This window comes from Callionymus lyra, chromosome 9, assembly GCF_982586985.1.
Source record: "Callionymus lyra chromosome 9, fCalLyr1.hap1.1, whole genome shotgun sequence".
NCBI classification, from domain to species: Eukaryota; Metazoa; Chordata; class Actinopteri; order Syngnathiformes; family Callionymidae; genus Callionymus; species Callionymus lyra.
This window is the reverse complement of record NC_141826.1, coordinates 15,128,174-15,155,085: the sequence shown is the minus strand read 5'-3', so window position 1 is coordinate 15,155,085 and position 26,912 is coordinate 15,128,174. Positions and strand designations below refer to the sequence as shown.

Genomic DNA, 26,912 nt, shown 5'->3' with positions numbered 1-26,912 from the left:
ATATTCACAGCATTGTGTTGAAATTATACTTTATTTTTTTTATACTATATTTATACTATTATAAATTATAGTTTTTACCTCTGCCACAGGTGGAGGAACAATGAAATCCCAGCGAGACGACTGAGGACAAGAGGATACAGTCGACTCCAGCAGCTTTTAAAAGCTGATGTTTGGACATTTTGGTGTCAAAACAAATGAAAGCAGTTACGACTTTTGTCAAGAGTCATGTGGTCTTAAAATTCTGCAACACCAGAGCGAAGTACTCGACAATATACACGTATATAGCCCTTACTTTGGTATTGCAAAATATATCGTACCGTTGCCCCTGTATTGTGATACGTGTCTTATAGCCAGATTCTTTTCAATGCACACACACTATATATTTATATATACATAAGTAAATAGGGGGAAATAATATAATATTACCAGTAAATATGCCTTGATAGGATAAAGTAAAATAAAAATGTACTATTTACATCAGTAAATATGATGTAAAAGCACTTTTTCTACTTTAAAATCAGTAAAAATTAAATGTGGAAAAAAACAATTTACATGAATGAGAAAAAATACATACAAAAACTACATTGCTATAATAATAAAACATTTCTACATCATCTGGTGTATAGTCACTCTAATGCAAAATTCAGTCAAATTCCATTCTCTACTGAAGATTAACCTGTGAGTAATTTTCCCATTTTCTAGTCGTCCAGTTTTCTTAAATTAATTCACGACAGAACCACGTCGTCCTCCGTCGACGGATTTGTCCGACTAATTCACATAATCTGAGATTCAAAGTGAGATCTCCATGCTTGAGGATGAAAAGCCTAAATCCGAGGCGGCGCTCGAACTCATAAATAAAGATCCGCTTTCCCTCCTGGTGAACACAAACTGCAGATCTGATGAGCCAGGAGCAGCTTCGTCCTGCTCTTGTTGACGCTGGTGGCGCTCCAGACAAGAATAGCAAAGATTAAATCGTTTTCAAATTCCACCTTGCTTCTGTCTTGGCTCGGTATGTTGACTTTTAATGCAGAGTTCTTGGCTAAGTTGGAATCGTTGGAACGTCAGGACTCTCGGATCATCGTAACGAGTCCTCAGATTCCGTGGTTTATGTTCTGTCCTGACGAAATGTGACTCGTACAAATGACGGAAACTCCTCAAAGGTTTATACTGTGACCAAGATTCAAACATCGTCTGAAAGCAGAGACTCGGATCTTTACACTCGTGTATCTAGAATCTCAGTAGCTCTAAGCTCTGCTGTAGAACCTCAAGAGTTACACATGCTTTTCTTGATAAATCTTAAGTCTTATTATACAAATTTAGTGATGAGTTCACTGAGAGGAAGTGACAGTGTTACCAAACAGTGAGGATGTCGATTGTTATTTGAGTTATGAAGCGAGTCTAAAGGGGATTTTAAATGAGTTAAAAGTAGTTTTGCTTCTGAAAAAACATGTATTAAGGAAGTAGTACATTTTCAACAAAAAAGTAAAGTGTGTTTATTTGTTCTCTGTCACTAAATGTAAATTATTTGTTTAATTTAAGACTTCTTACATGGTCTTAGTGTTGAAAAATCCAGTTATCATTTTCAATTTCCAACTGTAATTACACTGTTAAAATCTTATAATAATGATAAATAACTTCCATGTATTGAAAATATAAATTCACCTTGGTAAAAGTAGGACGCAATAATTCACTTTTTGCATATTTTAAATGATTTAAACAGCTTTTCTAATGGAATTAAATTATGCCAACTCTGTACATGTATACTGAAGTAAGTATACGTTTAAGGAAGGAAGTAAATTGTATACTGTGACTGTTATACGGGACCGTCAAGCCAAAAGAAGGAAAGGACGAATACAGAATGATTTAACATAATGGGAAAATGAATAAAAGTAAATTCTTAAATACTTATCCTAGTTTGATTTTATATTTTTTATTTAAACATTCCAAAGGAAACATGTCACTCATATATTGAAAGATACAAAATAAAAGCAAAAAAAAGGATAATTGTACCATAAAATGAATTTTACTGACAAATAAAAGAAAGAAAAGAGTAAAAATGTCTTCAAACAATGATCTTAAAAAGATGACCTAGTAATACAATTGTTTTATTGATTATAATTATTATTTTGACCTCATGTGGCCGCATAGATGGGGTCAGAGAGCCTTCTTCTTCCACACATTGAACAAATATTTCAAAGGCAGCCTCGGATTTATAATTCATGTCATATTAAAACTTTAATATCTGCTAATTTCCATCTTAAAAAAAACAAAACAGCGAAAACTGCCCCGGAACTGTTGGTTAAATCTCGCAGAAGCTTGTTCCGTCATGGGAGCTGCAGCTCATTTGGGATACAAGCAGGAGCGAGGCGAGGCCGCGGGACGCAGCGCGAACCCACGCTATAGCGGATACACAACTGTTTGTGTTGTTGTTCCGTGGTGCATTTTTGACCCTCATGCATCAAGAGAAGCAGGAGGATGCAATAAAAAAGTGAAAAATCCTGACCAGTCAGGGTCGCCGTCTCATTACGACTTCAAAAAAAAAAAAGCATCTTGTGTTAAAAATCGATCCCTGTTGTCACTTCATTTCCCTCAAACGAAAAACCCGCTTCCTCGCATCCTCATCAAACGACTTCCCATAAATGCTTACTGGACGATTTAGCTGTAGCACGAGCGCTCGTCCTCCTCCGGCGTCCTCATCTCTGACCTATTACACTCGTGTAAAGTCCTCTGAGTGCACTTGTAGGAGTGTGTTCAGCTCCTCGTGCGCCTCGCTGCCTCTCAATCAAGCATTAAGAGAGAATTAAGGTGTCGTTTTCCCGCAGATTTATTAGCTGCAGTCTACTGTGACTGGGGGAGAGATGGAGTGTTTTCCTGCGTCGCCGTCCTCCCGGGATCATTTCCCTTTTTTTCCCTATCTCTCCATCCGTCCCCACACAAAAGGGGGGAAAGAGGCTCCTGTTTGAAATACTAATTATGTTTTCCTGCTGCATTGCAGGGTCATTTGTTCTCCTGGTCCGGGTATGTTTGTAGAGTGTTGTCAACGCAGGAGATGCGTTGGAGGGGACCGGGATTAAAGCTGCTGGGTCCATAAACTAGGATCGACCGGAACGTTACATTTAGCTGACTTGGAGGCGGGTGATGTCGTAGAAAGTCCGTTGAAAAGTATAAAATGCAAGGCAGGAACAAGATCTAGGACTTTCAGTTAAGCTTACTGGACGGTTAGACGAGGGTCTGTAGTTTGACTCCACCACGAAATGGGGGTAGATTGTACACTAATGGTTTTATTAGATACTGTTGCCAAACTAGTACTTCAAAAATGCATGCCCAAAACGTTGCCAAAAGAAAAAAGAAACTTCAATAGTCAGTAAGATCTTATAGGGATAGTTCACCCGTACTTCACTCATTTTCTACTCACCCTCATTTCGACTAAGGATTATTTTCATATTAATTTGTTTCTTTTTAGAGTTCTAAGCAATAATGTATGTCCATGCTAATATAGCAACCAGCGCTCACTTTGTCGTCTTCATCTTTGACCGAGAATACACACTTAAAAACAACCGAAATACCTCCATACTGCTCGTCCATCTTGTTTTAAAGCCTTGACGTTACAAACGTTTTTTTTGTGCTTGTTTTTAGTGAAACTCCCAGTTTGTCAGCGTAAATCTTGCACACCAACACTTGCAATATGTTCTAAATTTGCAGGCACTTTGAGTTAGAGCTTCAAAGAAACTTGAAATATACAGCGTTATTTAAGTTTTTTTTCTCTGAAAACTCACTCATGTCGAGGCTTCAATGCAATATCAGAGCAGTATGGAGGTATTTGGATGTTTCTTTTAAAAAAAGATGAAGACGAAGACAAATGAGCTCCAGTCCTTACATTAAAATGAACATACATTTTTGCCTATTACTCTAAAAAGGATCGTACGCGGGTCTGTAGTTTGACTCCACCACAACGGGGGTAGATTGCACACTAATGGTTTTATTAGATCAGTCACTACTTTAAAATGAACACAAATCTTGGCCTATAACTCTAAAAAGGGACAAATTACTTTGAAAATAATCCAAAACCTTAGCCGACATGAGAGTGAGTAGAAAAATAACTGAATTTTCAGTTTTTTTTAAACTATTCCTTTAATTAAATTCACTTAAGATATGTTTTTATCTCCTTTTCTTCAGTGAATTCTGGAACAGGTTTGGTGATACAGTATGAAACGGTGTCCTCATCTTCAAATGCCACTAGATGGCAGTCTTGATCGTCGACTTCCAACCACTTTTTTCCAACCTTACATTGTCTTTTTTTAACTGTGAGCGCCACCTACTGAGCTCTCAAAATACCAACACCTTTCCATAAAACCCATATCAACACATTAGTGTGTCATGTTTGACTTTGTCGTGATCAAATGATGATTAATAGTTAATATAACTATATTTTTCAAAATGGAAAAGTGTCAAAAGTTTTGATAAAGTGAGTGTTACAATCGTACAGACTGTATAAATGTAGGCTCTGAATTGTATTGTGTACACAAGATGTGAGGGTCTTTTAAATACATGTTGAAAATCTGTATTTTACTAAAATATTTTCCATGGAAAATTCCGAAATAAAGTCTATGTAAGTTGATATCAGTTCCCTTTATGCTCCCAAGTAACCATCACTCATATTCCGCGTCAACATTGAGTCTAATTATACATTAATGCACACGTATGGCATCGAAATCAATCGTCTGCCGGTTCTTTGATCGCCCCTCTGACAGCCGAGAACTTCTTATTTACTTTGATGTTTAATCTGGGAGATGTTTACCGGAGCGAGATCTAAACTCCGCAAACGCAAAATGACAGTATTGATTTTAAGACATGTGCACACACACGAGCTGACGTCGGAGGTATCCCGGGCACTGGCGCTCGCCTGAGACGGGGGCCCCGGCTGAATAACTTCAATCTTCTTATCAGATGGAAAATATGGACAGCACTTAAAAGCTCTGAAGTGTATCGCGGTAATAAATCAAGTCCAACCTCATCTACTTTCATCTGCCTCCTCCTTCAGCTGTCATTTTCCTCCTTCCCTCTTTTCTTCCTCCCTCCTTCCTCACTCTTCCTTCCCTGGTTTTGCGGTCTTTTAGGGTTAAGTCTAATTGATGAGGCCGCCTCCTATTGATCCGCTTTGATTAAATGGATCGCCGGCCATGTTGCTTTTTTGGCTTCTCCGGCGGTTTATTACGCGGCGCGGCGTGCTCATTACATTACGGCGGGAGTACGGGGGGACATTTGTTAGTGCTGCCGATGCTGGACTGCAATGCAAATGAAGAGCACTGCAGTGAGGGAGGATTGTTTTTTTTTTACGAAGCGGGTAGTGGTATTTTTGTAGCTTGGAAATTGAAGGTTATTGACGTGATGCAGCTTTTTTTCAGCCTCTCGATGACAATGCGGATACAAAAATGTCGGTCATCGTTCCATCTTACCCGATGGAACTTGCATCTTCTCCGGAATGATAATCCAATCCTTCACAGTATCGACCGTTGGGTTGTGTTGCCAGTTGGCTTCCCTTTTTATGGGGGAGCTGTTTCCGAACTAACCGAGGGATGTAGCTTCGCCAAGTAGACCTTCAGGTGTCCTTTCAGGTACCTGTGGTAGCTACTGGAACGTCCCAGAATATTAGGACTACGTACTACTGTAACTCAGTTCTACTCCATTTTTTTTTATTAGGTTTCTTTCTCGAGTCAAGCGATATTTCACCCCAAATTCTAAATTCAACAAATTTTCTACTCACCCTCATGTCGACTAAGGGTTGGGATTATTTTCAGAGTAATCCATTCCTTTTTAGCATTAAAGTCAAAAATGCATGACCATGCTAACGTAGTGACTGATGCTCGCTTGTCTTCGTCTTAATCTTCGTCCAAAAAGACACTTAAAATCATCCAAATACCTCCATACTGCTCGTCTGTAACGTCCATCTTGTATTGAAGCCTCAACATGAGGAATGTTCTGGAAAAACCTAAACAATTCTGTCTTTAAAGCTTGTTTGTAGCAGAGGTTTTAAGAATAGCATACGAAACAGACCGGAAGTACTCAGGGTTAGTATTGCTAGCGTTTCAAGAGTGCATGGAGTCTATTGTCTACATTGGAGGTGCTATTTGGATGTTTCTTTTTGGACAAAGATGAAGAGGAACACAACTGAGCTCCAGTTACTACATTTAAATGAACATACATTTTTGTGTAAAATTCTAAAAAGCTACAGACTACTCTGAAAAAAAATCCCAACCCTTAGTCGTCATGAGGGCGAGTAGAAAAATCATTGAAGTTTGAATTTTCGGTTAAATCATCACTTTATAAAAAGGTAGCCATGGGCCAAAAAGGCAGGTATCTCCTTGTCCTGTGAGGGTCAAGTGTGATGGATCTACTAACTCCTTCAAGAAACATCTCAAGACCTTTTTTTATTATTTGTTCAGGCTTTTTCCTAAACGTCTGGGACACCTGTGTTTGTCTTATGTGTCTCTGCCTTTTAGAGTTTTCAAATCTGTAGGTATTTTTGAATTGCCTTTTGATTGTTCAAGCGCTTTGTGACCCTGGTTCTAGAAAGGCGCTTTACAAATAACTATTACTTATTTACAATGTTTTTAATCTGTTTTAAGAACTTAAAAGTTAGTTGTAGTTTAACGAAGTGAGAAGATTTCTTTTAGTGGCGCTTAACTCAACAGGATTATGAACCAGTGTTTTGGAAAAAATCTAAAAATAAATCATATCCTATGACAATGACCCTAGCGGGGGGGGGGCCTTGGTTCAGATGGTAGAGTGGTTGGCTCGTGGTCTGACAGATAAAACCAAATCGACTTGAGTAGTCCTGACCCTGAAAGACCACTACAGGTGGGGGTTCCTGAACTACAGCGGCTTCTTCTGCCAGTGTAGGTTTATTTGTTTATTTGTTAATCAATTAATCAGATTTTTGCTGGTTTTCCATCTGGATCTTGGATGATTTTGAAGGTTTCATCTTTCAATTGTATGGCGTCTCACCGCTGCAGCCCAAACACCTAAGCTCTGTTGAAAAATCACTGTGGAGGAATCTATGTTTTTTTGGTTCTTTCTAAACAATGTTTGACCAACGCAATTGCAAATTGTCGTGAAAACTGAAGGGTCTCACACATACACAGTCCACATGTGCATTGTTTACGCAAAGTCTATTTTCCACCTTGTTTTCAATTTTCAATTTGGGGGTTCATGACCTGCCTCTGATTTTCAGAAAACTCCTACTGTGATAAAGAGATTTAGTCAGTTAATACCAATTTATAATAAATCAAAAGGGATTCCTTACTTCACTTTGAAGGACCTTCAACAAGATGCAACTTTGATGCTTTTATTTCCAAAATGTCCGTCACTTTAACTTATATCTAGAGCTCAGGACGACACATTTTCTGTCCCGCCTTCTCCCCGCGGTGTCACTGACATATCGGAAACAGAACTACATGTATTTATATAACAAAGCAGTGGATTATGGGATTATGACCTAATTGTCTCTGAGTGTGCATCGACCGCGAGTGCACGAGTATAGCGTGTGTGTGTGGGTGAGTGTGTGTGTGTGTGTGTCGGGGTTGAGTCGTGTCAAGGCTGTTCGTCTGGGGGTGGATCATTCATCTCCTCTGCAGTGACAGCAGACGTCAACCTCCGTGTGAGTGATGTCTCGCAGTGTGAACCAATCAAAGACACACACATGCTGACCCACACACACAGACAGACACACACAACTGGACCCACATTTCTTGTTGGAAAAAAAAAAGAAAGTTCTCTTTACTTTGTCTGCTTATTCATCAATAGTTTTTTTTCCAGGCCCTTTTGTATTCCGCTCCAGGTTTTACTTGCATCACGCTCCGTGGGTGAAAATGTAGTTTTTGATAAATGCGGCACATTCCGGCCTGGAAAAGCTGCGTCTTTCACGCTCATTTATCCTGAAAGTGAAACGGAACTCAACGCGCACAAACAGAATTTATTTACATTCTGTTTCCTCAGGAGAGGAGAGCGAGGGAGGGAGGGCAGATGGTTTCGGCTGCAAAGACCTGGAGGGAGAACCAAAGTGGCGACAGTGTCCTACCACGTCCTCCTCTGTCCTTCTTCGTCTCCAATGTCTCTAATCTAATCTCCTAAAATATCCCAGTCAGATTCTTTTGTGTCCCTTTGTCTCCTCCTTGTCCTCTGCTGTCTTTGTCATGTCCTTTTATTTCGGATGTTCCATTGAACTTGTATTCATTTTTTATATCTTCACCTCATGTTCCAAACTTTTTTAGATTCTTTCTTCTTCTTTCAAGTCTCCTTAGTACTTTCCTGTCCTTTCTTTCTTGTCTTAGAGGACATTATTTTAAATTTGACTGAAAATTTTGAAACATTTTGTCAAAATAGAAAAAAACAAAAAGATGAAATAAAGTTTGAGAAAACTACATATTTTATTTGAATATATAGCTGAAAGCTAGCCCTTATAAATAAATAAATAAATATAAAGGATATATAAAACAAAAATAACATTTGGGGTGGGGGAAGATAAACAACAATAGTGTAAAAGAATATATGAAAATGTAATATAATAAATGTAAAATAATAAATTAAATAATTGGATTTCATAAAAAAAAAAGAAAAAAAAGATAAAAGGTACCTTATTTAAACAAATGTACAATACTTATTTTTATACAGACAGAGTGGTAAGAAAATTGTTTTAGTGGTGTACAAATACACAGAATTAACCTAAAATATAAGTGGATAAATTGGAAAAAATTAGTTGGAGTAAAAAACATGACAAAAAATACACTAAATCCTTTTATAAAAAAGTGATGGAAGATTACACAATAATAATTAAAAAAAATTAATGAAATTATGTGATTTCTTTTAAAAAATATACAAAATTTACAAAAGGTACATTACGTTTAAGTCATACAGATGAGTTTATATTGTGTATTTACACATGAATAAAAACAATTTATAACTCAAATGGTTAAGAAATATCATTAAATATAGGTGGGCAGATAAATAAAATAAACAATATGTAGGTAACTATAACTATAGGTAACTAGGTAAACTATATGACAAAGATACAGAAAAAAAAAATTGTTACTTGATGTGATTTCATTAAATAAAATAAAAAAAGAAACACAAAAGGTTAAAAAGGGGTTCTTATTGAGTCAAATTCTAAGGAAATTGGAAATGTTGTGTTGTATAAATACACAACTGATGTTGATGTTGATGAACTGATTTTCAAATATAGCATTAAACAAACAGTTATTGAAAGTGAGAATCTTTAACTATCAGAAGAGTTTGGCCAAATGTATTGCAGGCCCCCGGGTCACAGTTTCTCCAAGTCTGATCTAAGAACTGATCCATCCTGGTCTTATATCGTCTTCATACATCCTTGTTTGGTATCTTCCTTTCTTTCCAAATCATCCTTTGCGCTCCTGTTCCATCCATCTATGCTCACAACTGAACGGTTCGTCTATTCGCCTATCGTTCCATCTTCTTTTCTATCTCTTTTTCCACACAACTATTTATCCAACGTAAATAAGATTCCACCACATCTTCAGCAATTCACCGATTCTCAATCCATCAACTGTTGCCATCCATTGAACATGTTTCCTTCCATCCCTCATGTGTCCATCCATCTCTTCTCTTTCTATACATCCCTTCTTGAAACGCTATCTTCTCTGTTCAATCACGTCATCCGTCCATCTGACAGTTTTTTCCTGTAACTGTCATTCATCCATCCCTTCATCCCTTTAGTATTTATCTGTCTATTCCACCATCTTATTCCAGCATCAATCCCTCTATTCCTCCATTTATTCAGCCATGTTTTCTCTGGCGAGCTCAGAAAATGGCGTAATTGGCCTACAAATAATGTACGGTTTCATAAATATGGTTGGAAACATCATGCATGAGAACCTTCACGGATACTTTCCTCTGTCCATCCTTTCGTTTGTCTGTCCATCCATCAATTCTATTGACCCCTCAAACCTTCATGAAAGTTCAAACTCCAAGATACCTTTTCTAGAGGAACCGATTCCTCCTTAAGGATATCAAAGTAGTTGGAATACTTCAAGGAAGATCTCCTAGAGGGTCCCATCAGTAAAAGACATGTCGTCGTGATACTTTTGAGGAAAAGAAAACCCCTCTTGCTTGTGTTTTGTCACTCACCAGTGTTGTAATGCTTGGTGCAGTAGCGCAGGTCCTTCTCCTCCTTGAGGATGAACTGAGGTAACGTCAGTCCGTCGGCGACCTGCACGGCTCCCTTCTCGTCCCACTCGAATATGAGGTCGTTCATGGTGTAGCCGACTGTAGGGAGGAGAGAGGAGATCCACCTTCACTCACAGACATCCCAGGCAAATCGGGGCGGACGTTTGACGGGGGAAGTGAAGGGAGTACATGATGGGAGCCGCGAGTGCTAAAACAATGTTTTTACAGTCGTCTGATCGACGCTGACATTAAATCTCCTCTTGTATCTGTCACTTCCTCTACATGTCATGAAAGAGGGAGTGTCAGTCCGCGTTAGCACCGGCCGGCCATGATGGTTGTTTGGTCCGGTCTTTGCTCGCTGACCCGTCCAGGATCTCTTTGAACTTCAACTCCTGCTTCCGATTCCCCTCACGTCTTGCCCAAGAATGGAAAGGCCACGGACAAATCTATACAGCATATATCCAACCCTTCGGGCCGATCGACTGATACGCTCACTCGGATTGTGTTTCGTTGTGTGTGTTAATGTGTGTGTGTGTGTGCAACTCACAGCTCTCTAGCTGCATTATGCAGGTCTGGACGTCCATGGGGAAGTTCTTCAGGTCCATCGGACACGCAAGGATCAGTGTTATTCTGCAGAAACACACAAACAGCTTAGCATCTTTTCAACAGGTCATGCTACAGTCTTGATGCTAGCAGAAGCTTCTTCCCGAGTGTTTTGGAACGACTTTACCATCGGCTCTGTTGAATATGCAGTTACTATATGGGGCTCTGGAAACTTTTATGAGGCCCTCACTGAGTTCAGAGTAAAACTACAAGACTGATCATGTAAAAATGTTGCAGAAAGCTACATTTTATATCATTATTGATTATAATTTCTGAGCAAAGATGAAGAAGAACAAAGGGATTATTCTATCATACACAAAGAGACATATTTAAAATGGCTGTTGATGGATTATAGACTCAAGGACTCGTTCCTCGTGCTATTAGGTTGTTTAATTCTGAATTTAAGGGAAGGAGAGTGGAAGTTCTTTATACTTGCAATTTGTCATCCTTTGCACTTTGTTCTTAGTTTTGAACTTTGTTCCTGTTGCTTTTATGATGTCTACTGGAAACTCAATTTACCGAAGGAGATCTCCAGAGGGATTAATAAAGTCAATCAATCATTAAATCAACTATGTTTGAATTAATAGTTTGAACATAAAGTCAGGGACATTTATATATTTCTAGTTTTCCTTTGATCTCACACAGGGCCACATATATACAAGCAAAGATGAAGAAGGAAAGAAAAAAATATGCTTAACCACAAAGTCAGGAAAGATTTGTACATTTGGAATTTTCCTTTGATCTCATACTGGGCCTAATGCATACAAGCAAAGGGCCGTGTGTGGTACATATATTTGCTACAAATATTACTACAATGATATGGTCAAGTTCACATCACTCAACAGGTCATACTATAAAACAACCTTTAAAATAACCACCACTCTTTAATAATTCTGTTTCACCAATATTTCTATACATTTTACAGAACCCACAGACATTACATGGTTTGAAATAAAAAATAAATAAATCATGATACCAAATTATGTCCAAGAAATACTAAATCATGGCTAAGAAATACTTACAATTCTTCAATTAATGTCTCAAAAAAATGGACTTGCGCGATGTTGCTAGCCTGGATAACTCAATTGCTTAGGCACACGACTCTGGTTCTCCGATTCGGGTGTTGTCATTTTTACTTGGTTATTTCAGAAAAAACTTGCACCACTTTGGATTCTTTATTTTTATTCAATGTTTATGTTTATTTATTCATTTGCTTTTTTGTTCAGGCATTATTCATTATAAGAAAGATATTATTATTATTTTCAATTTGAATCCCATTTCATTTTTTTAATCATATCGTGTCTGGGGCAACATTTTACGAACCAGACTCGATATTAAAAGTTTTTGACTGAAGTAACTTTGGTCACGTTTGAACTTCCTCACTCCTCGGCTGGAGGACGAACGTGATGAAAACCTGTAGCCGAGGAGACGAGCGCGGCAACATGGGAAAACGATCTTGTTTCATGCTAGGCTGATCCGTGCGGCGGGGAAAATTAAAAAATGTTCACAAGAAGCCGGTTCTGAGTCGCCGGTGCCACATTAGCCTTCTGCGTCTCTGGCGCTGAAATTAATTACTGCTGTCACACGGCGGGAACGTATCAGTGAGAAAGTCAACTTTCTCGAGGAATAAATGGAAAAGTCACTTTCAATAAATGATATGATGTATTACTGGAATTAGGACGTTGGCTCGAAATGAGATAAATACAGACGATGACTTTGGCCGCAGACTTAAAGTTGCTGGTTGAACAGGTTTCGTAGCTCAATGTGCTCAATACGTCGTGAAGACACTTTTCTTTTGGTCTTTTTGATCTCAATCTTTAATATTGATGACTCGGATCGATGAGTCACTCCATTCTTTTGAGTGGCAATGATGTTCTAAACTCATTTATTTGTCCGTTTTAATAATTTGAGATCGAATGGCTTCCACGATTAAAAGATGGTGAATGTCTATGATTATTGCATTAAAATACATAAGTAACAGTTCAACCAATAGTCACCACTAGGGGGCCATGCTTTTTGTATTATTTGTCGTAACATAAATGTTGCATTTTGCACTTAAAGCTGTTAACGTTTTGTTTTGTGTTATTGCAATATCTATATATTTTTTTTACAAGATCATATAAATATTAATCGTACTTTAAAGCAACTATCTGATTGTCATTCATAATACTGTAGTACATCGAGAACCTTTATAAGGAAGTATCATGCGACGCATATACGATCATGTGACGACATGGACCGGCAAGGAATTGACGCATGTTTGGCGAAAATTGGCACTAGTATACCAACTTTTTTATATTGGATTGAAAGAGCTTCAAATTTATAAATTTTGAATTTAGAAAAGTTATTTTTAAAATATTATATAGTATTTTAATTACAGGAATTAGTACATCAAACTATACCAATTATTTAATTCAAAATCCAATTTAAAAAATTAAACAAATCAAAATGTACTTTATTGAATTCAATGATTTGATTTAAACCATTTCAACCTTTCAAAATAGAGATTATTAAATAACTACTTCTACATCAGCAACTACTGCTTAAAGTACTACTACTACTTAAACTACTACAAAATCCATACTATTACATCTACTCTAAACACTACTACTATACATAACTAATTATACTATAATTAATAATCTAATACTACTATGCAGCTTTAGCTATTCCTATCTGTAACTCAAAATATTAGCACTTTGAGTACTATTACACATGTTTAAAGTCATTTAAAAAAAGCTACTACTAAAGGTAAATTTGTCTGAGAAAAATTTGGCGATATATATAATATCCTGTAAGAGTTTTTTTAAGAGCCAATATCTCGTCATGTTTTCTTAATAACAACGAAGGTTTTTACATCAGTACCAAACATTGGTATTCTTGTAAGACACACGCGGTTTTCCATGAATATAATTACATGTATTATACATTATACATCTATAATACGCGTGTTTCTCCTTGTTTGAGCGAAGTGAGGTTTTGAGTTATCAGATGATGAGCTCACTTGTTCTTCCCTGTCGTAATGAATCCGAAAACTGTCCTGGTTTCTGCCTGACAGCTTCGACTGTCAGCGCGTTGATGTCGTGTGCAGCAAACCTAAACCCTCCCGCTGCTGCGCCAGAGTGGTGTTCCAAAATAAAAGCCTGCCACCTCTGCACATTGTTAAAAGGCTCTGACAGAATGCTGAACACACTAATGATGTCCATCCTCTCGCCGAGATGACTGAGCCTCTCGCTTCTCTCTCTCTCTCTCCTCACACCTTCATGTCAGAAACTTTACAGCCCGGTGTGAGCGAGGAGACTTTAGCTTTGAGTTTGTGTTTAATGACGGATTCTCGTGTCTTATGTATTTGTTTTGCAATTAACTTCATGATTTTTTTTTTACATTTCTGTCTGTTAAGAGGCCACTGAGACAAGGATGACTTTTTCTATTCAGAAAACTCCTGTTTTACTTTTTCTTTTTCCCTCCACATTTGGTATCAGGAGTAGGATGTCTTTAGTGAGCGTAGCAGATATGACTTGTACGAAAGAACCAGAGTAATAACTGGAGTTCTCGGTTAAATGTTTTTTTTACGGAAAGTACGGATTGATGAAGTAGAGAAAATAAGGGTCTGTAACCCTATTACGGTGTAAGACAACAGACTATTAGAGTCAAGTCTTTGTTGAGCTCACACGGCTATAAAAGCTACAGCTACAACCTTTGCTATTGGATTTGAGGGGTCTTGAGAACTTTGGTTGAAAATCGGATAAGTAATCAGAGGTCTGTTAGTCAGAACTGGTGTTATAGTTCCCTGTTGGAGTAGTTTGGAAAAAAATAAATGCTTGTTGAAGCGTAAAAACGTTTGCAACGATTGCGTTTGCTTAGGGGTGGGCAAGGTTTTGTGTTGCTTGAGTCCTGGATTGGCCACCCCTGCTTTAGCCATACCTGCTAATGTGGTGGAGAAATCAAGATGCCTTATGTGCTGCACTAAGCTTTAAAGACGACAAAGTATACCATATATCGTATACCTCAAACAAATAAAGGGGTGAGCTACTCTCTTGAGGACATTGTGAAATATACCCAAAGACTTTTCTATAATTGATGATAATCACCAACTGTCAATTGACAATTTTCATCACCATGTAAACTCAGTGACTACCTACCTACCTGCCTAGTTACCTTCCTACCTAACTCTGCCTGCCTGCCTGCCTACCTACCTACCTGGGGTGTAAATATAACCATATTTGTTCGTTTTGCGAACTTCTCGTGTCAGCTTAGCCTAAGAATCTGCTCTATTTATTACAAACCTAGGCCATTTAATGTAACACAAGCAACTTTTTTTTTAAATAAAGTGTGGTTTTTAGGTTATTGTCTGAGAAGCAAAATGAGCGCTCCCTCAAGTGCTGTCATTCCCTGACCTACTCTCCACATTTGGCGTTGATCTGATGAAGTTTTGTCGGGATGTTGTTAAAACTGAGCTTGCAGCAGGAAAAGCTATCTGGGTTTTTTTTTCACAGCCAAATTTATAAAAGACCAATCTTCCCCCCACCCTTTCTTCTCCTCCTCCTGCTGGACACGAAGGTGAAAACTGAGCTTGATAACGTATCTTGCGCGCCGCCGGAATACTAACCGGCAGAATAGATTACAGCGGCTGCCGCGGCGTATTTCTCATTCGCCCCTGAACAGAGGCAATAACGGCGCCGAGGAGGCTGAGCGCTTTTTTCGGCTGAAGGCGACTATAACTCTCTGAGCCTTGAATGGGACGTTTCGGCGATAGCAAGAGTGAGAAAAGAGAGAGGATATAAAACACCTCCATCTCTCACGCAACGAGAGAACTCTGAAATGGAGGATGAGACCGGACGCAGTAAACAGGAAGTTTAGGGGGCGTCTTGCTTTAACTTATGACCTTCCAAACTTCTAACTTCTGCCGTGGCTCGTTTTTATTTATTTCCGAGTCATTGCCAAAGCTATCAAAAACTTGATCAACATTTTAAGAGCTGGCTGAGGTTTCTAGGGGAAGGGTAGTCTGGGTTTTCCAATAAAAACAGACCTCCATAAGCGGTAAAAGGATGGCTAGCATAACGTAATCAACTTACCGTATGCTATACAGCACGTTGCCGTTTTTAGATATACGTAGCAACTTGTTGTCGGTCGTGACCTCGTGGAAATTGGCACCCTTCTCGTTGGCGAAGAACAAGTCAGGTTTCCAGATGGAGTCCAACATAGATGGGTCCAGGTCCAGCGAGTCGTCTGGGTACTCGCTGTAGGCCAGCCGAGGGTCGTTCCATTGCTGCCGCAAGAAGATGTTCACTCTGTAGTCCTGTGGGAAGAACGGGAACATTGTAATCACCATATCTGTTGCGTACTGTTCGACTTTTTGTGCTATGGACATCTATAGAACTTAAAGTTTAAGCAATTTAGAATTACATCCTCCATTATGAGGTAGTGGGTACTGGTATACCCAACCATAATCCTTGCTTGAAACATGGTTAAGTCTAGTTTGTTGTTGCTGGATTTGGAATAGCCCAAAGGGAAGGAACACATAACCAGCAATGGAGTAGCGAAAGTGGTAGAAGAAGTACCATGGATTGGCTTGTGGGAGGAAAGTGTGTCGAAGGCTGGTCTCACAGAAGTGCAGTGATTGTAAGGAAGAGGACCCTGTGTAGGTGTATACAGCACTTATGAAAAGACAGATAAGTAGAAGCAAGTGGCAGTGAAGTGGGAAATGTCTGGGTTTAGACGAGCTACCCGTCAAAACATGCTTATCAAATCACTTGGTTACCCATCTATCTTAAGTGAAAAAGTATTGCTATGTTGGGTTTGTACACTCACCCACACAGCCCTGATACAATGTGCTCCTGCGGTGCGGTTGGACGGAACTCTGATTCAACCTGAATAACTATCATGTTCAGGGTCCTAATTTTGTCATCGCCCAAAATATAGTCATGAACCTGCAAACTGCTCCTTTTCGAAAGCGGCCGCTCTCTCAGGCTCTTTATCGCTGCCCATTTACCCACCAACCCCCGCAATTCCACCCTCCGAGATGGAGTCTCTTTATTTAGCGTGATGTGGCATTTAGCTCGCCACTCCATCTCCCTAATTGTCAATTATTCTCGGAGTATGGAGCTCGGCCATTCCGGCCAGGAAGGAGGCGTCATTAAGCCGCACCGCTTCTCAGAAATGCATTTCGGAGGCGAGACGAAGCCCGGGCAGCGGCCCCGGCAGGTGGCATTTAGAGACGCAATGAGCCGAGCGGGCGCACGTGTCGCAGTCACGTGGTCGCGCTCCTGGACGTTCATCAGTTTGTACTTCACTGAATGTATGATACTAATGATTGTGACCTTTGTGTTGGTGAGAGGCGGTCGTGTCGCGTGAGAGTTTGATGATTAACACCAAAGTGAGTGTTCGAAGAGCAGCGTCGGTCGAACCTGCCTGCAGTTTTGACTGACAGAAGTTGAATCGCTGTTGGCAATTATGAATCACGAGCTTTGATGATTGTGGTTGGGTCGCCTTAACGCGGCGGCAAAGCGCTCGTGAGCTGAAATCGCTCATTCTTTCACTTCTGCTGCCTCTCCTCTGTTTACACAGATCTGTGAAGCGGGTCAGTACACACAGACGTACAGTTGGTTCAGTGTTTGAAGTCTGTTAGAACAGACATGTCGAGCTACTAGTCTATAAACACACAGTATGGTTGGATATGGATTTCTGGAATGTGTTTTTTATTGTATTTAAACTAAAGCTGTCAAAAGGAATCCTTGTGACTTTTATTTAAAACAGGACTTTTAGAATTGACCCACAATTTTGTATTGTATTGTATGTATTTGTATTTTACAACACGCCACAAAAGAGAACTAGTATTCATTCATCAAATAGAACATATTTATTTTCCATCAAACCGGGAATCGAACTTTATAGCGTTTTTTTTAAACATGAAAAAAGACATTTACTGCACATAAAAGGATGTCGTGGTATTTCTTGTGATAATATTTGCAAAATTTTTCCTGGAAAATAATTTTACTTCCAGTCCCACTCCAAATTTAAAAAACATCCCCCTTGTCAGTGTTTTTAACTCCGTATTTTGGTACAAAAACGGAATATAAGATAATATAAGTTGAGAATTTGTTTTTCTATTTGAGTGTTAATGGTGAATGGGTGATTTTTTTTCTGAATAGAATTGTCGCTAATAAGCCATACGTTCGATATGTTTATTTGTTTCCTATTGCTTCACAATAGCAGCCCATAAAACCAGTAAAATTAAATAAAGTTAATCATTTTGATCAATAATGTCTCCTATATAATAATTTCCCTCTGGTCTTAATCAATTGAGTTTTGAGTCTGTCATGTAATAAAATTTGCCATAATAGCTTGCAACCAGCAATTTAAGATAAGTTAGCATGTCCAACTGAGTCTCAGTCGAGTCCCATAAAAAGATCTTTATTGTCCATGAGGGACAATTTAGTCGAGCTGTGATCTAACAGGCTTTCCATTCCCGGGCTACTTTTTAACAGCAGCTGACCTCTGCAGACCATCACACCTCACAAATAGCTTCAGTTCTGGCAGCCAAGAGATTAAATACCAGCAAACAAACCAAAAAAAATAGTTCACAAACAGTAAAAGGTCCCGCTGTTTAACCCCCTCCTTTCACGGTCACCGGAGCCATTTCTAGACCTCTCGTTCTCATGCCTAAAGAGAACACATTACTTCACTCTCCGAAAGCACAGTGGTGGAAGGAAATAGATAATTCCGTGGAAAAGAATCGGGTCAGATTGAGGATGTCACACGGTCCATAAAGCCGAGGCTTCACGGCTCAGAGGCTTCTCCGTGGCTTTAGACAGCTGAACAATATGTGGGGGTGGTAACTGATGCTGTGGATTCCAGGACGGATCCCAATTTTAGGGTACATACGACTCACTTTATCGGTTTATGTCTGAAAAGTAAAATGCCGCAGGGGTGTCGCATGTGTGTGGATGGGAAACTGTAGGTTCCCTCGCCCCGGTTTAATACCCCAGCATAAGGCCGCTGGACTGTTAAGTGCTTTCCACCCCCGAAACTACCCTCCTCCACCGCCGCGCTGCTATGAAACCATTAGCAGGGAAAATGCTGTACTTACACAATACCACACTCATTTCGACTTGTATTAAAGTCAGGTGATAAACCACGCGTGAAGAACCGCGATCATCCTCCTTGCCCGCCTTTTCTTTTTCTCTTCCACGAAAAAAGGATGGAACGGCGGCCATATTTTAATTCCACACTTGTCATAACAACATGTCGGGTATGTGGCTCAGGTAGGACGAGGATGCTACACGGCTCATACATTTCACGTCTGACAAGTTCGGTGTACGCAGGGGGGAGGGAGGGAGGGAGAGATGCTGTTTTGGGACCTGACCTCAAAATACACCACATCCCCACCAGCACTTCCGGACGTCAGAATGAATTTCGAGCAGGAAACTTTCTACCGGATCTGGAGGTGAATCTGAAAAGCTGGCGCGTGCAATTTTTTTTTTTTTTTCAAGGCCCCGGAGAAACTTTTAACAGTCGCTCCGATGATGTCAAGAGAAAAGTTAGCCAGAGGAAAGTAAAAAAAACAAATCATGATATATTTTGAATGTGAAACAGAGTGACCTTAAAACTAAAGGTTGAGACTTATTTGAGTGCCTTGTCACCCTTCTTTGGGATAAGATTCCGTAATGATTATTTTTTTAATCTTTTAAATATGGTTTAGATTTTTTAATCCAATACTACCATCCTTTTTCTGTTAAAATAAAAACAAAAAGGGTTCATTTTAACTCACTTTATTATATAAACATATTAGTCTTTTTCAATTTTCTTGAATTGTATTTTTCTTATGTTTTATTTCATTCACATTCTTTCCATTATAGTCATAATTATATCATGTAGATATAAAATCTCATGGGAATATCTTCCAAATATGTTCATGATCTTTCCAATATCTTACTTTTAAAAATATATATATTTTGACAATCTTGAGTTTACTTATTGTTATTTTTTCAGTTATAAGTTTTATTGTTAATATTATTATTTTTTCAGTTATAAGAGTTTTTAAATGTTCTAGTTAGTTTCTCTCAAGTCAGAGATCAAGTCACAAACGCACACATTCTTAATAATTCATTCATTCATTTTCTACTGGTTTACCCCTTATGGGGGTCTTGGGTAGACTGGAGCCTATTCGAGTTTCATTGGGCGAGAGGCAGGGGAAACCCTGGACAGGATGCCAGTCTGTCGCAGGGCACACAAAGACAGACAACCATTCAAACACACACTCAATTTCCCCAGGTTCTCAATAAACCTCTGTATGTTTTTAGACTGTGGGAGGAAACCAGAGTGCTTAGAGTAAACCCACGCAACACGAATATACAAACTCCTTCTTAATAATCATATTTATTATTATTATTATGTTATTGTTTTCTTTTTTTTCGTGTCAACTTCAAGGACCATGTCTTCATCTTTCTATTTCTCATGAAGTGAACATGATGTTTACGCTTCTTGACATCTTTATTTCTTCACGACTGCTGAGGTGTGTGTGTGTACAAGAAAGAGATATCGAGTGAGTGCTGAAACAAGAAAGAAGCAGTGTTCCTCCGGGTCTACAACAAACTATGCACCATTCCACCAGCTCCATCCATCACAGTGTTTTTATTTCTTTAGCACTTTCTTTGGTCCGAGCGAGAAACTAAATCTGCAATAAACAATCTCCCTACATCAAGATACCATCGTCCGCTTCCAAACTCTCTTTTTGTTTTGTCTCTCCATCTCACAAATGGGTTGTTTTGCTTTGATAATAAGTGATAAATCAAATTATTCCGGCACTTTTATGTTGTTGTTTCTCATCTGCGAGATTACAGCGGTTGCGCGGAGGGAGGTGCAAGCCACCCACAGTGGAAACTTCTTCCTCCGACTCAAAGGGAAGATAACAATCGTCGCTTTTGTTGGATCTGTAAATTCCGCTGTATCACGATTACAGGAGGCAGAGACGTCATTATCACCTCCTTTGAGCGCCGGCTGAGACAAAAGGGATGTGAAGAATAAATGTCGCCTCTGAAATCGCATTCTTGAAACATCAGGGGAGAAAAAAAAAAAAGGGCAGCTTGTCAAATGCTTGACAACGACTTAATAAAAGTGTGTCGGTGGGAGCAGCAAGTGTGGACGGAAAAGTGCAGAGTCATCATGTTCGGTGTCAGCACAAGTGACGATTCACTACTATGAACTGTTCCAGCTGCCAAGAGAACTCTTTCGCGTTTAGATGTCGCCGCCTCGGAATGATTCTGACACCTAGACCGAGATCTGCGACCAGATTTCTTCTGTCAAATCTTGGAGCATCGAGGCCAAAATGGCCAAACGTAACTTTATTGTTGTATTGAACTAGGAAGCTCCAATAATGCCAAACTTTTCCGGCCTAATCGGATTTGCAGGAGGTTTCGTCGTGGCTTGACTTCCACTCTTTGGTTTCAACAGTTGTGGTTAGTCCTGTGACTTCACAGTTTAAAGGTCAGAGGTTCAATTCCAGCTCATTGTGTTTAAAGTTTGAATGTTCTCGTAGAAGCCGGGTAGCCAAGTTTTCTGTGGAGAAGGAAGTTGCCGCTTCAAGTGTGGCTCCTTGGGCATGGTTCTTGGCAGTCCATGTTGTCCATTGCAAGTTATTTGGATGAATCACATGTATGGTTTTCACTTGTTAGAATTGTGGGAAATGAAGTTACTAGCATTATAAAGCGAAACCTATTTTTTATGTGCTAACATGCTAGCTTCTAACAGGTCTCTTTTGGAGCCTAGAGCGTTTTCCTAACTTGGAACAATGAGAATTCCAAAAAACTAGCTTGTTGAAGTAGCATTTCAAGGCTAAAAACTTAGTTCATTATGGAAAATGTTGGAGATTTAATCCTATGCGAATGGCCTGTGATTTGTAATGTAATAATTCCATCGAAAATGACCTACCCGGGCGTCAGGTGATAATACTATTTCGGTGTGGATCTGCATCCCGGTGATTATTATTGTAATTGTGCGCTTTTCCTTTTTGCCAGGGTCACAAAGCTCTTAAACAATCAAAACAAATATCAATAAAATATATACTTCAGGTCAGAAGGTCAGGATAATACTGAGAACAACACAGGAGTCTCAGAGAATTCTGGACAAGCCTGCACAATAAAAATGTCTTCAGATGTTTCTTGAAGGAGTCAGTAGACTCCATCAAGCACAAAGAGAGAGGAAGAGCGTTCCAAAGCTTAGGAGCAACAACTGAGCAAAATACAACACCCAGGTTTCTCAGGCTCAGTTTGACAGACTGACCTAAGTCACCCAAGTACTGACTCAACCCTGTAACCTTATCATCAGGAGCAATAACCAGAGTTTCAGAGAATAGGACTTTAGTTATACCATGGTTTTATGTTTTAGCAATCTTATTGTATTGTTGTGTGTGTTTTATGGTTTGTTTGATTAACTTTTATACAGTTAATGTGTGTTGTTTTTAAGTGCTTTATAAGTAAAAGGGTATGGTTTGGTAAGGGGCCCCTTTTTTGATAGGTTAAAATGTCATCCCATTTAATTAGACCAATTCTAAATTTTGTTTCTCAACTGGGTCGCAGCTCCGTTTCTAGACTGCAATCTGGCGTTTCTGCAGCGGGCAGCAGTTCCAGGGCAGCGATGCATGTCTGCGCAGGTTCAGTTAGGGATAACCTCCTCCTCGCACTCTCCGCAGGTGACTTTTTCTACTGAGCCTGCTCTTTCCTCTCCTCCACCTTCTATTGTTCCCTTCCTCTCCCTGCGGTGCTGACCCTCGTCTTTCCCTTTCTTTTTTTTTTTGGGTCCCTTCTTTTGTGCCTTACCCTCCTGCAGCCTTTTTAAACTATTATCACAAAGAACTTTCTCGTTTGTCGTCTCCGTCTGGATTTTGAAACCCTTATCTGTGTTTCATCAGTAACAATCCTATCGATCGCTGTCATTCCTTACTCGCTCTGAGCCCCGGATCGGTACCTGCACGGCTTTGAAAAGAAGAGTCGCACTGATTCTTTAAGCAGTTTAGTGGCTTAAGAAAAAAGAGCCACGACTTCTTTGCAGTCTGAAATTGAACCCTTATTCTAAAACAGAAGTGCTAGCTGTGTCGGATCAAAATATCACCTTTAGCATCCATCACAAGTCAACACCGAAACTAGTGCAAAAGGTTTATTGAAGCAGGAAGAGGTTGCTCCTTGCTGCAGACCAATGCCCAAACCCAAGCTGTCCTTTCCCAGTCCACTGTATTGCCCCTCTTTCAGCTAGCACTCATTCATAGTGGAACTTTCCGCACTTTGGATTTGGATTTTCTTATTGTGGGCTAATGGCTGCACACAAAAAAGAAGAAAAACGATTTTGTTGGTCTACATTAGAAACCTTACTGGGGGTGTAACGGCTCCCTATTCAGTCGCTATCATTGCATCGTTCCCTAGTGAAATAAGAATCCGTCAATAGGCAGGGAATCATCACTCGAGAGGTGCCAAGGTAAAGATGGGTGGCGCATTTCTATACTTTTTTCTTTTGTATCCACCAAATCAAGTGGATTCTACCAGGTCCAGATTCACATTAATTCAACGGTTTCTTGTTTCGGTACTTGAAAGCATCATCGTAACTGTGAGTAAGTGAAGAGCTTCAGACTTAACATGCTGCAGTATTTTTCCTTTTTCCAGGAAGCTGAAGATTTGTCTTAAACTCAGCATGTTTAACTTACATGTTTTATCATTGTTTCCGCCTACTTTGTCACGTAATTGGAAATTATTTAATTTATTTAATTTACAGGTCTGTCTACTCCTTCAGACCAAATCTTCTTTACAGCAGACATACAGTCAGTGTGGAACAGGCTTGTATCCTCCCCGAGAATATTATGTTGATTTTCATAAATAAGAGTTGTAAAAAAACCAAGACAATTCTATAAACTTATTTTAACCATAAACTGTACTGAAATAACTGATACGAATTGACACTTTTAATAAAATGTAAGTGAATTCAGAACCAGAAAGTTGTGTTGCCAGTGTTGTAAACTCAACATAGGAATTCGTTATTGGTGTCCGTACTGAATAAAACAATGAAATAAGATTACACACATAATAAGCAATAGAAATACAGAACCAAGCACAAAGGCAACCATTCTGCAACGCATGTAGTTTTAACTTAACTTAGTTTTAACTGTTCAGCACTTCAAATTGTAAAATATTATACCTTTATTTAGTTTCATTCCATCCTCGGTGGTTTGTTTCCCCTCCGTATATGTTGAGAAAAAAGTGTGCTCAATTGAAAAATAAAAGTCAATTCAGTATGAAACAAACTATTGAATTATAGTTGACAGTAATTATAATAAAAGTACCGTTAATTGGTAGCAGTATCGATTCCCAGATCCCTGGTATTGGTACTGTATCTGTTTAGATGTGAAAATCTACCCATCTCTACACCAAGTTACAGAATGAGTTTTGGACGAGTATTGGATCGATATATTCTGAAATGATGAATCTAATTTAACTTATACGTTTCTATTTTAAAACTCCAATCTTTTAAGATCTTTTCTGTCTGCGTCTATCCTTAAGGGAGACGGAAATGTGACATTTAGAGATGCCTACTGAAATCCACTCTGTGTTCTCTCCCTCACACACACACACACACACACACACACACACACACACACACACACACACACACACACACACACACACATACACACACACACAGATCTTCTTCTGCATGAAGGTTGACGCCTCAGTTATATCAACACTAATGGATTTTCTGTGTATTGTACGAGTCCAAATTTCAGTCCCGTCTCTCGCAACGCTGTGTTGTTATGCAAATGAACGGCGGAACGTTGCCTTCCCTTCAAGTGTAGACGGACTCAATGAGGCGAAGACGACTCTCGACAATCATGCGATGGAAGGCCTTTAATTTTGAAAGGCAATAAAAAAAACCGAATGAAAATCGGTCCATTTTTTAGGGGGAATAATTGCTCGAACTAGCAAGAAGGTTTTTTTTTTTTTGTTTGCTAGCTGCTCACGCACAAATGGATAAACATAATTAAAGTGGATTCACAGGAGTTGTTGACTCACCATTGTTGTCTCGGCAATGGACCCGAAACTGTTGATGAAAATGTTGCAGGTTACGTTTACTGGTGGACCTGTGGTGCGAGAGAGGGGGTTGTGGGGATGGGGGAGAGACACAGAAAGAGAGAGGTTGATTCACAACAGCTTATTTATAGCCGGGGAACAAAGTCAGCAACATTTCGAAAGCGGTTTAAATGAATAATTGCGTCGGCGAATTACAGCAAATGTCACATGGTCATAAAGAGCCTAGAAATACGGCTTCCTGATTGGTCCACAAATATGTCTCTTGTTATTAAACAGTTTCTTTAAAATCAATAATAACTTCTTTGTTCCACAGAAAGAAAAATCGTCGACTCAAGTCGTCGTGTCAGGTAAGACTCTTATTCTATTTTATTTGTCGTCAAAGTCGTCACCATGGATCATGACTAAAGCGGTTGGGATGTTTTTTATATCTAGAGGTGATCCACACAGGAGTGGTTTAGCTCTTAAAGTCAACCTCCAGTCCTCAATAGAGATGAGAGTCGGCCCCCCCTTTGTTTGGCTGCCCTCCTCGATCCTCGCCGCGACTCCACTGCTGTCGCCAAGTAATCCCATTTGTGTTTGTACAACCTGGTAATACAGTGAATCGATGGGGCGGCCGCAGGAGGCCCAAATGCTATTTACGCTCACCTTGACTGGCCCATATGAAAACAACCTTGAGCGTAACGTCTCGTCCGCGAGAGGACACGCTTGTTTGTCATCGGCGTTCTCTGAGCTTTGATATTGTTCGACCCACGAGATCCATTTGTTAGATTTAATTTGACTGTGACTTTAAAAGGAAAATCGGATACGGTCCATGCATAATCTCCAACAAATCCCCTTCAAAGTTCTCCACACAGATTCTGTCCTGTAAAGAAATCTTTATTACATTTGTATGAATTTTTTTTTTTTTTTTATCTTTCTTTAAATGAAGCATAGGAGTTCTGTTTTTCCTGGATCATTTTTTTTAAAATTATTTTGCTAGAATTCCTATTCACACTCCAATTGCAGCCGATGAATCAGGGCCACCTGTCACACTTTCAGTACCGTAAAAACATCGTACACACATAAAGACACTCATTTTAAGCTGCCAATTGATATTATTGGATGGCGACATCTCAATCCAACTCAACTGCCATTTGTTCAGTTTCCTGTGCAGTTTCATACTCACGTTCTAAATAGTGTTGTGTCGTACTGTTTGATTTAAAAAATGTAACTTTCTCACATCACTTTGAAGATCATCTACCCTTCCTTTAATTTTGATTTATTTAACAAGATGTGAATACTGGGCGCACGGTGGTGCAGAGGTTAGCATGTGCCTCATAGAAAGAAGGTTGCAGGTTCACTCCAAGCCTGGGGGGGAGCCACCTGCGACCTTTCTGTATGGAATTTGCATGTTCCCCCCTTGTTTGTGTGGGTTTTACTCCAGTTACCCCGTTTTCCTCCCATAAATATACAGACGTTGATTGGAAACTTTGGGATCCTTGCTGCAGTTTGCAGTATAGCTAACAGGCTAGCCTCAAAGTGCTTCCTTATTGTCTACAAAAGACTAGTCTATGACAGTTATAAGGAGGAAATACTGTTAAAGTGATAGTTCACCCAAAACTGCGCATGCCCAAGATTTACGCTAATGGCCTGGTAGCTTCTGCTGTCGAGGCTTTTAATATTGTTAATATGGGTGTTACAGATGAGCAGTATTTAGGTATTTTGATTTTTTTTTAAGTGTTTCTTTTTCCGAGAATTTTACGACTACGATAAGTGAGTATCGGACGCTACATTAAAATGAACTTACATTTTTGCTTATTACTCTAAAAAGGAACAGATTACTCTGAAATTAATCCAAACACTTAGTCGACATGATGAGTAGAAGATGAGTGAAGATTAAATGATCACTTTAACCCTGGCAGACAAAAAAAGGGGAATTTAGAGCAACCAGAGAAACTTGCATCGGCTCCTTATTCCTCCTGATGAAGCAAATGAGTTATCTACTGATATAAATGTACAGGAAAATAAGCATATAAAGGAAAAAACAAGATCAACTAAATG

At 39.3% G+C, this 26,912-nt stretch overlaps 1 protein-coding gene across 2 annotated transcripts in view; it reads right to left on the bottom strand.

Annotated features, from left to right (window-relative positions):
• The window catches only part of glra1 (glycine receptor, alpha 1), a 120,398-nt gene that overhangs the window by 32,367 nt on the left and 61,119 nt on the right, over positions 1 to 26,912 (bottom strand). For both annotated transcript variants that reach the window (XM_087799703.1, XM_087799704.1), the window contains 4 exons: positions 24,855 to 24,922; positions 15,876 to 16,099; positions 10,745 to 10,827; positions 10,159 to 10,296 (listed from right to left, as the gene is read on the bottom strand). In XM_087799703.1, coding sequence (XP_087655829.1) covers positions 10,159 to 10,296; positions 10,745 to 10,827; positions 15,876 to 16,099; positions 24,855 to 24,922 — 513 coding nt within the window. The remainder of the gene's footprint in view (positions 1 to 10,158; positions 10,297 to 10,744; positions 10,828 to 15,875; positions 16,100 to 24,854; positions 24,923 to 26,912) is intronic.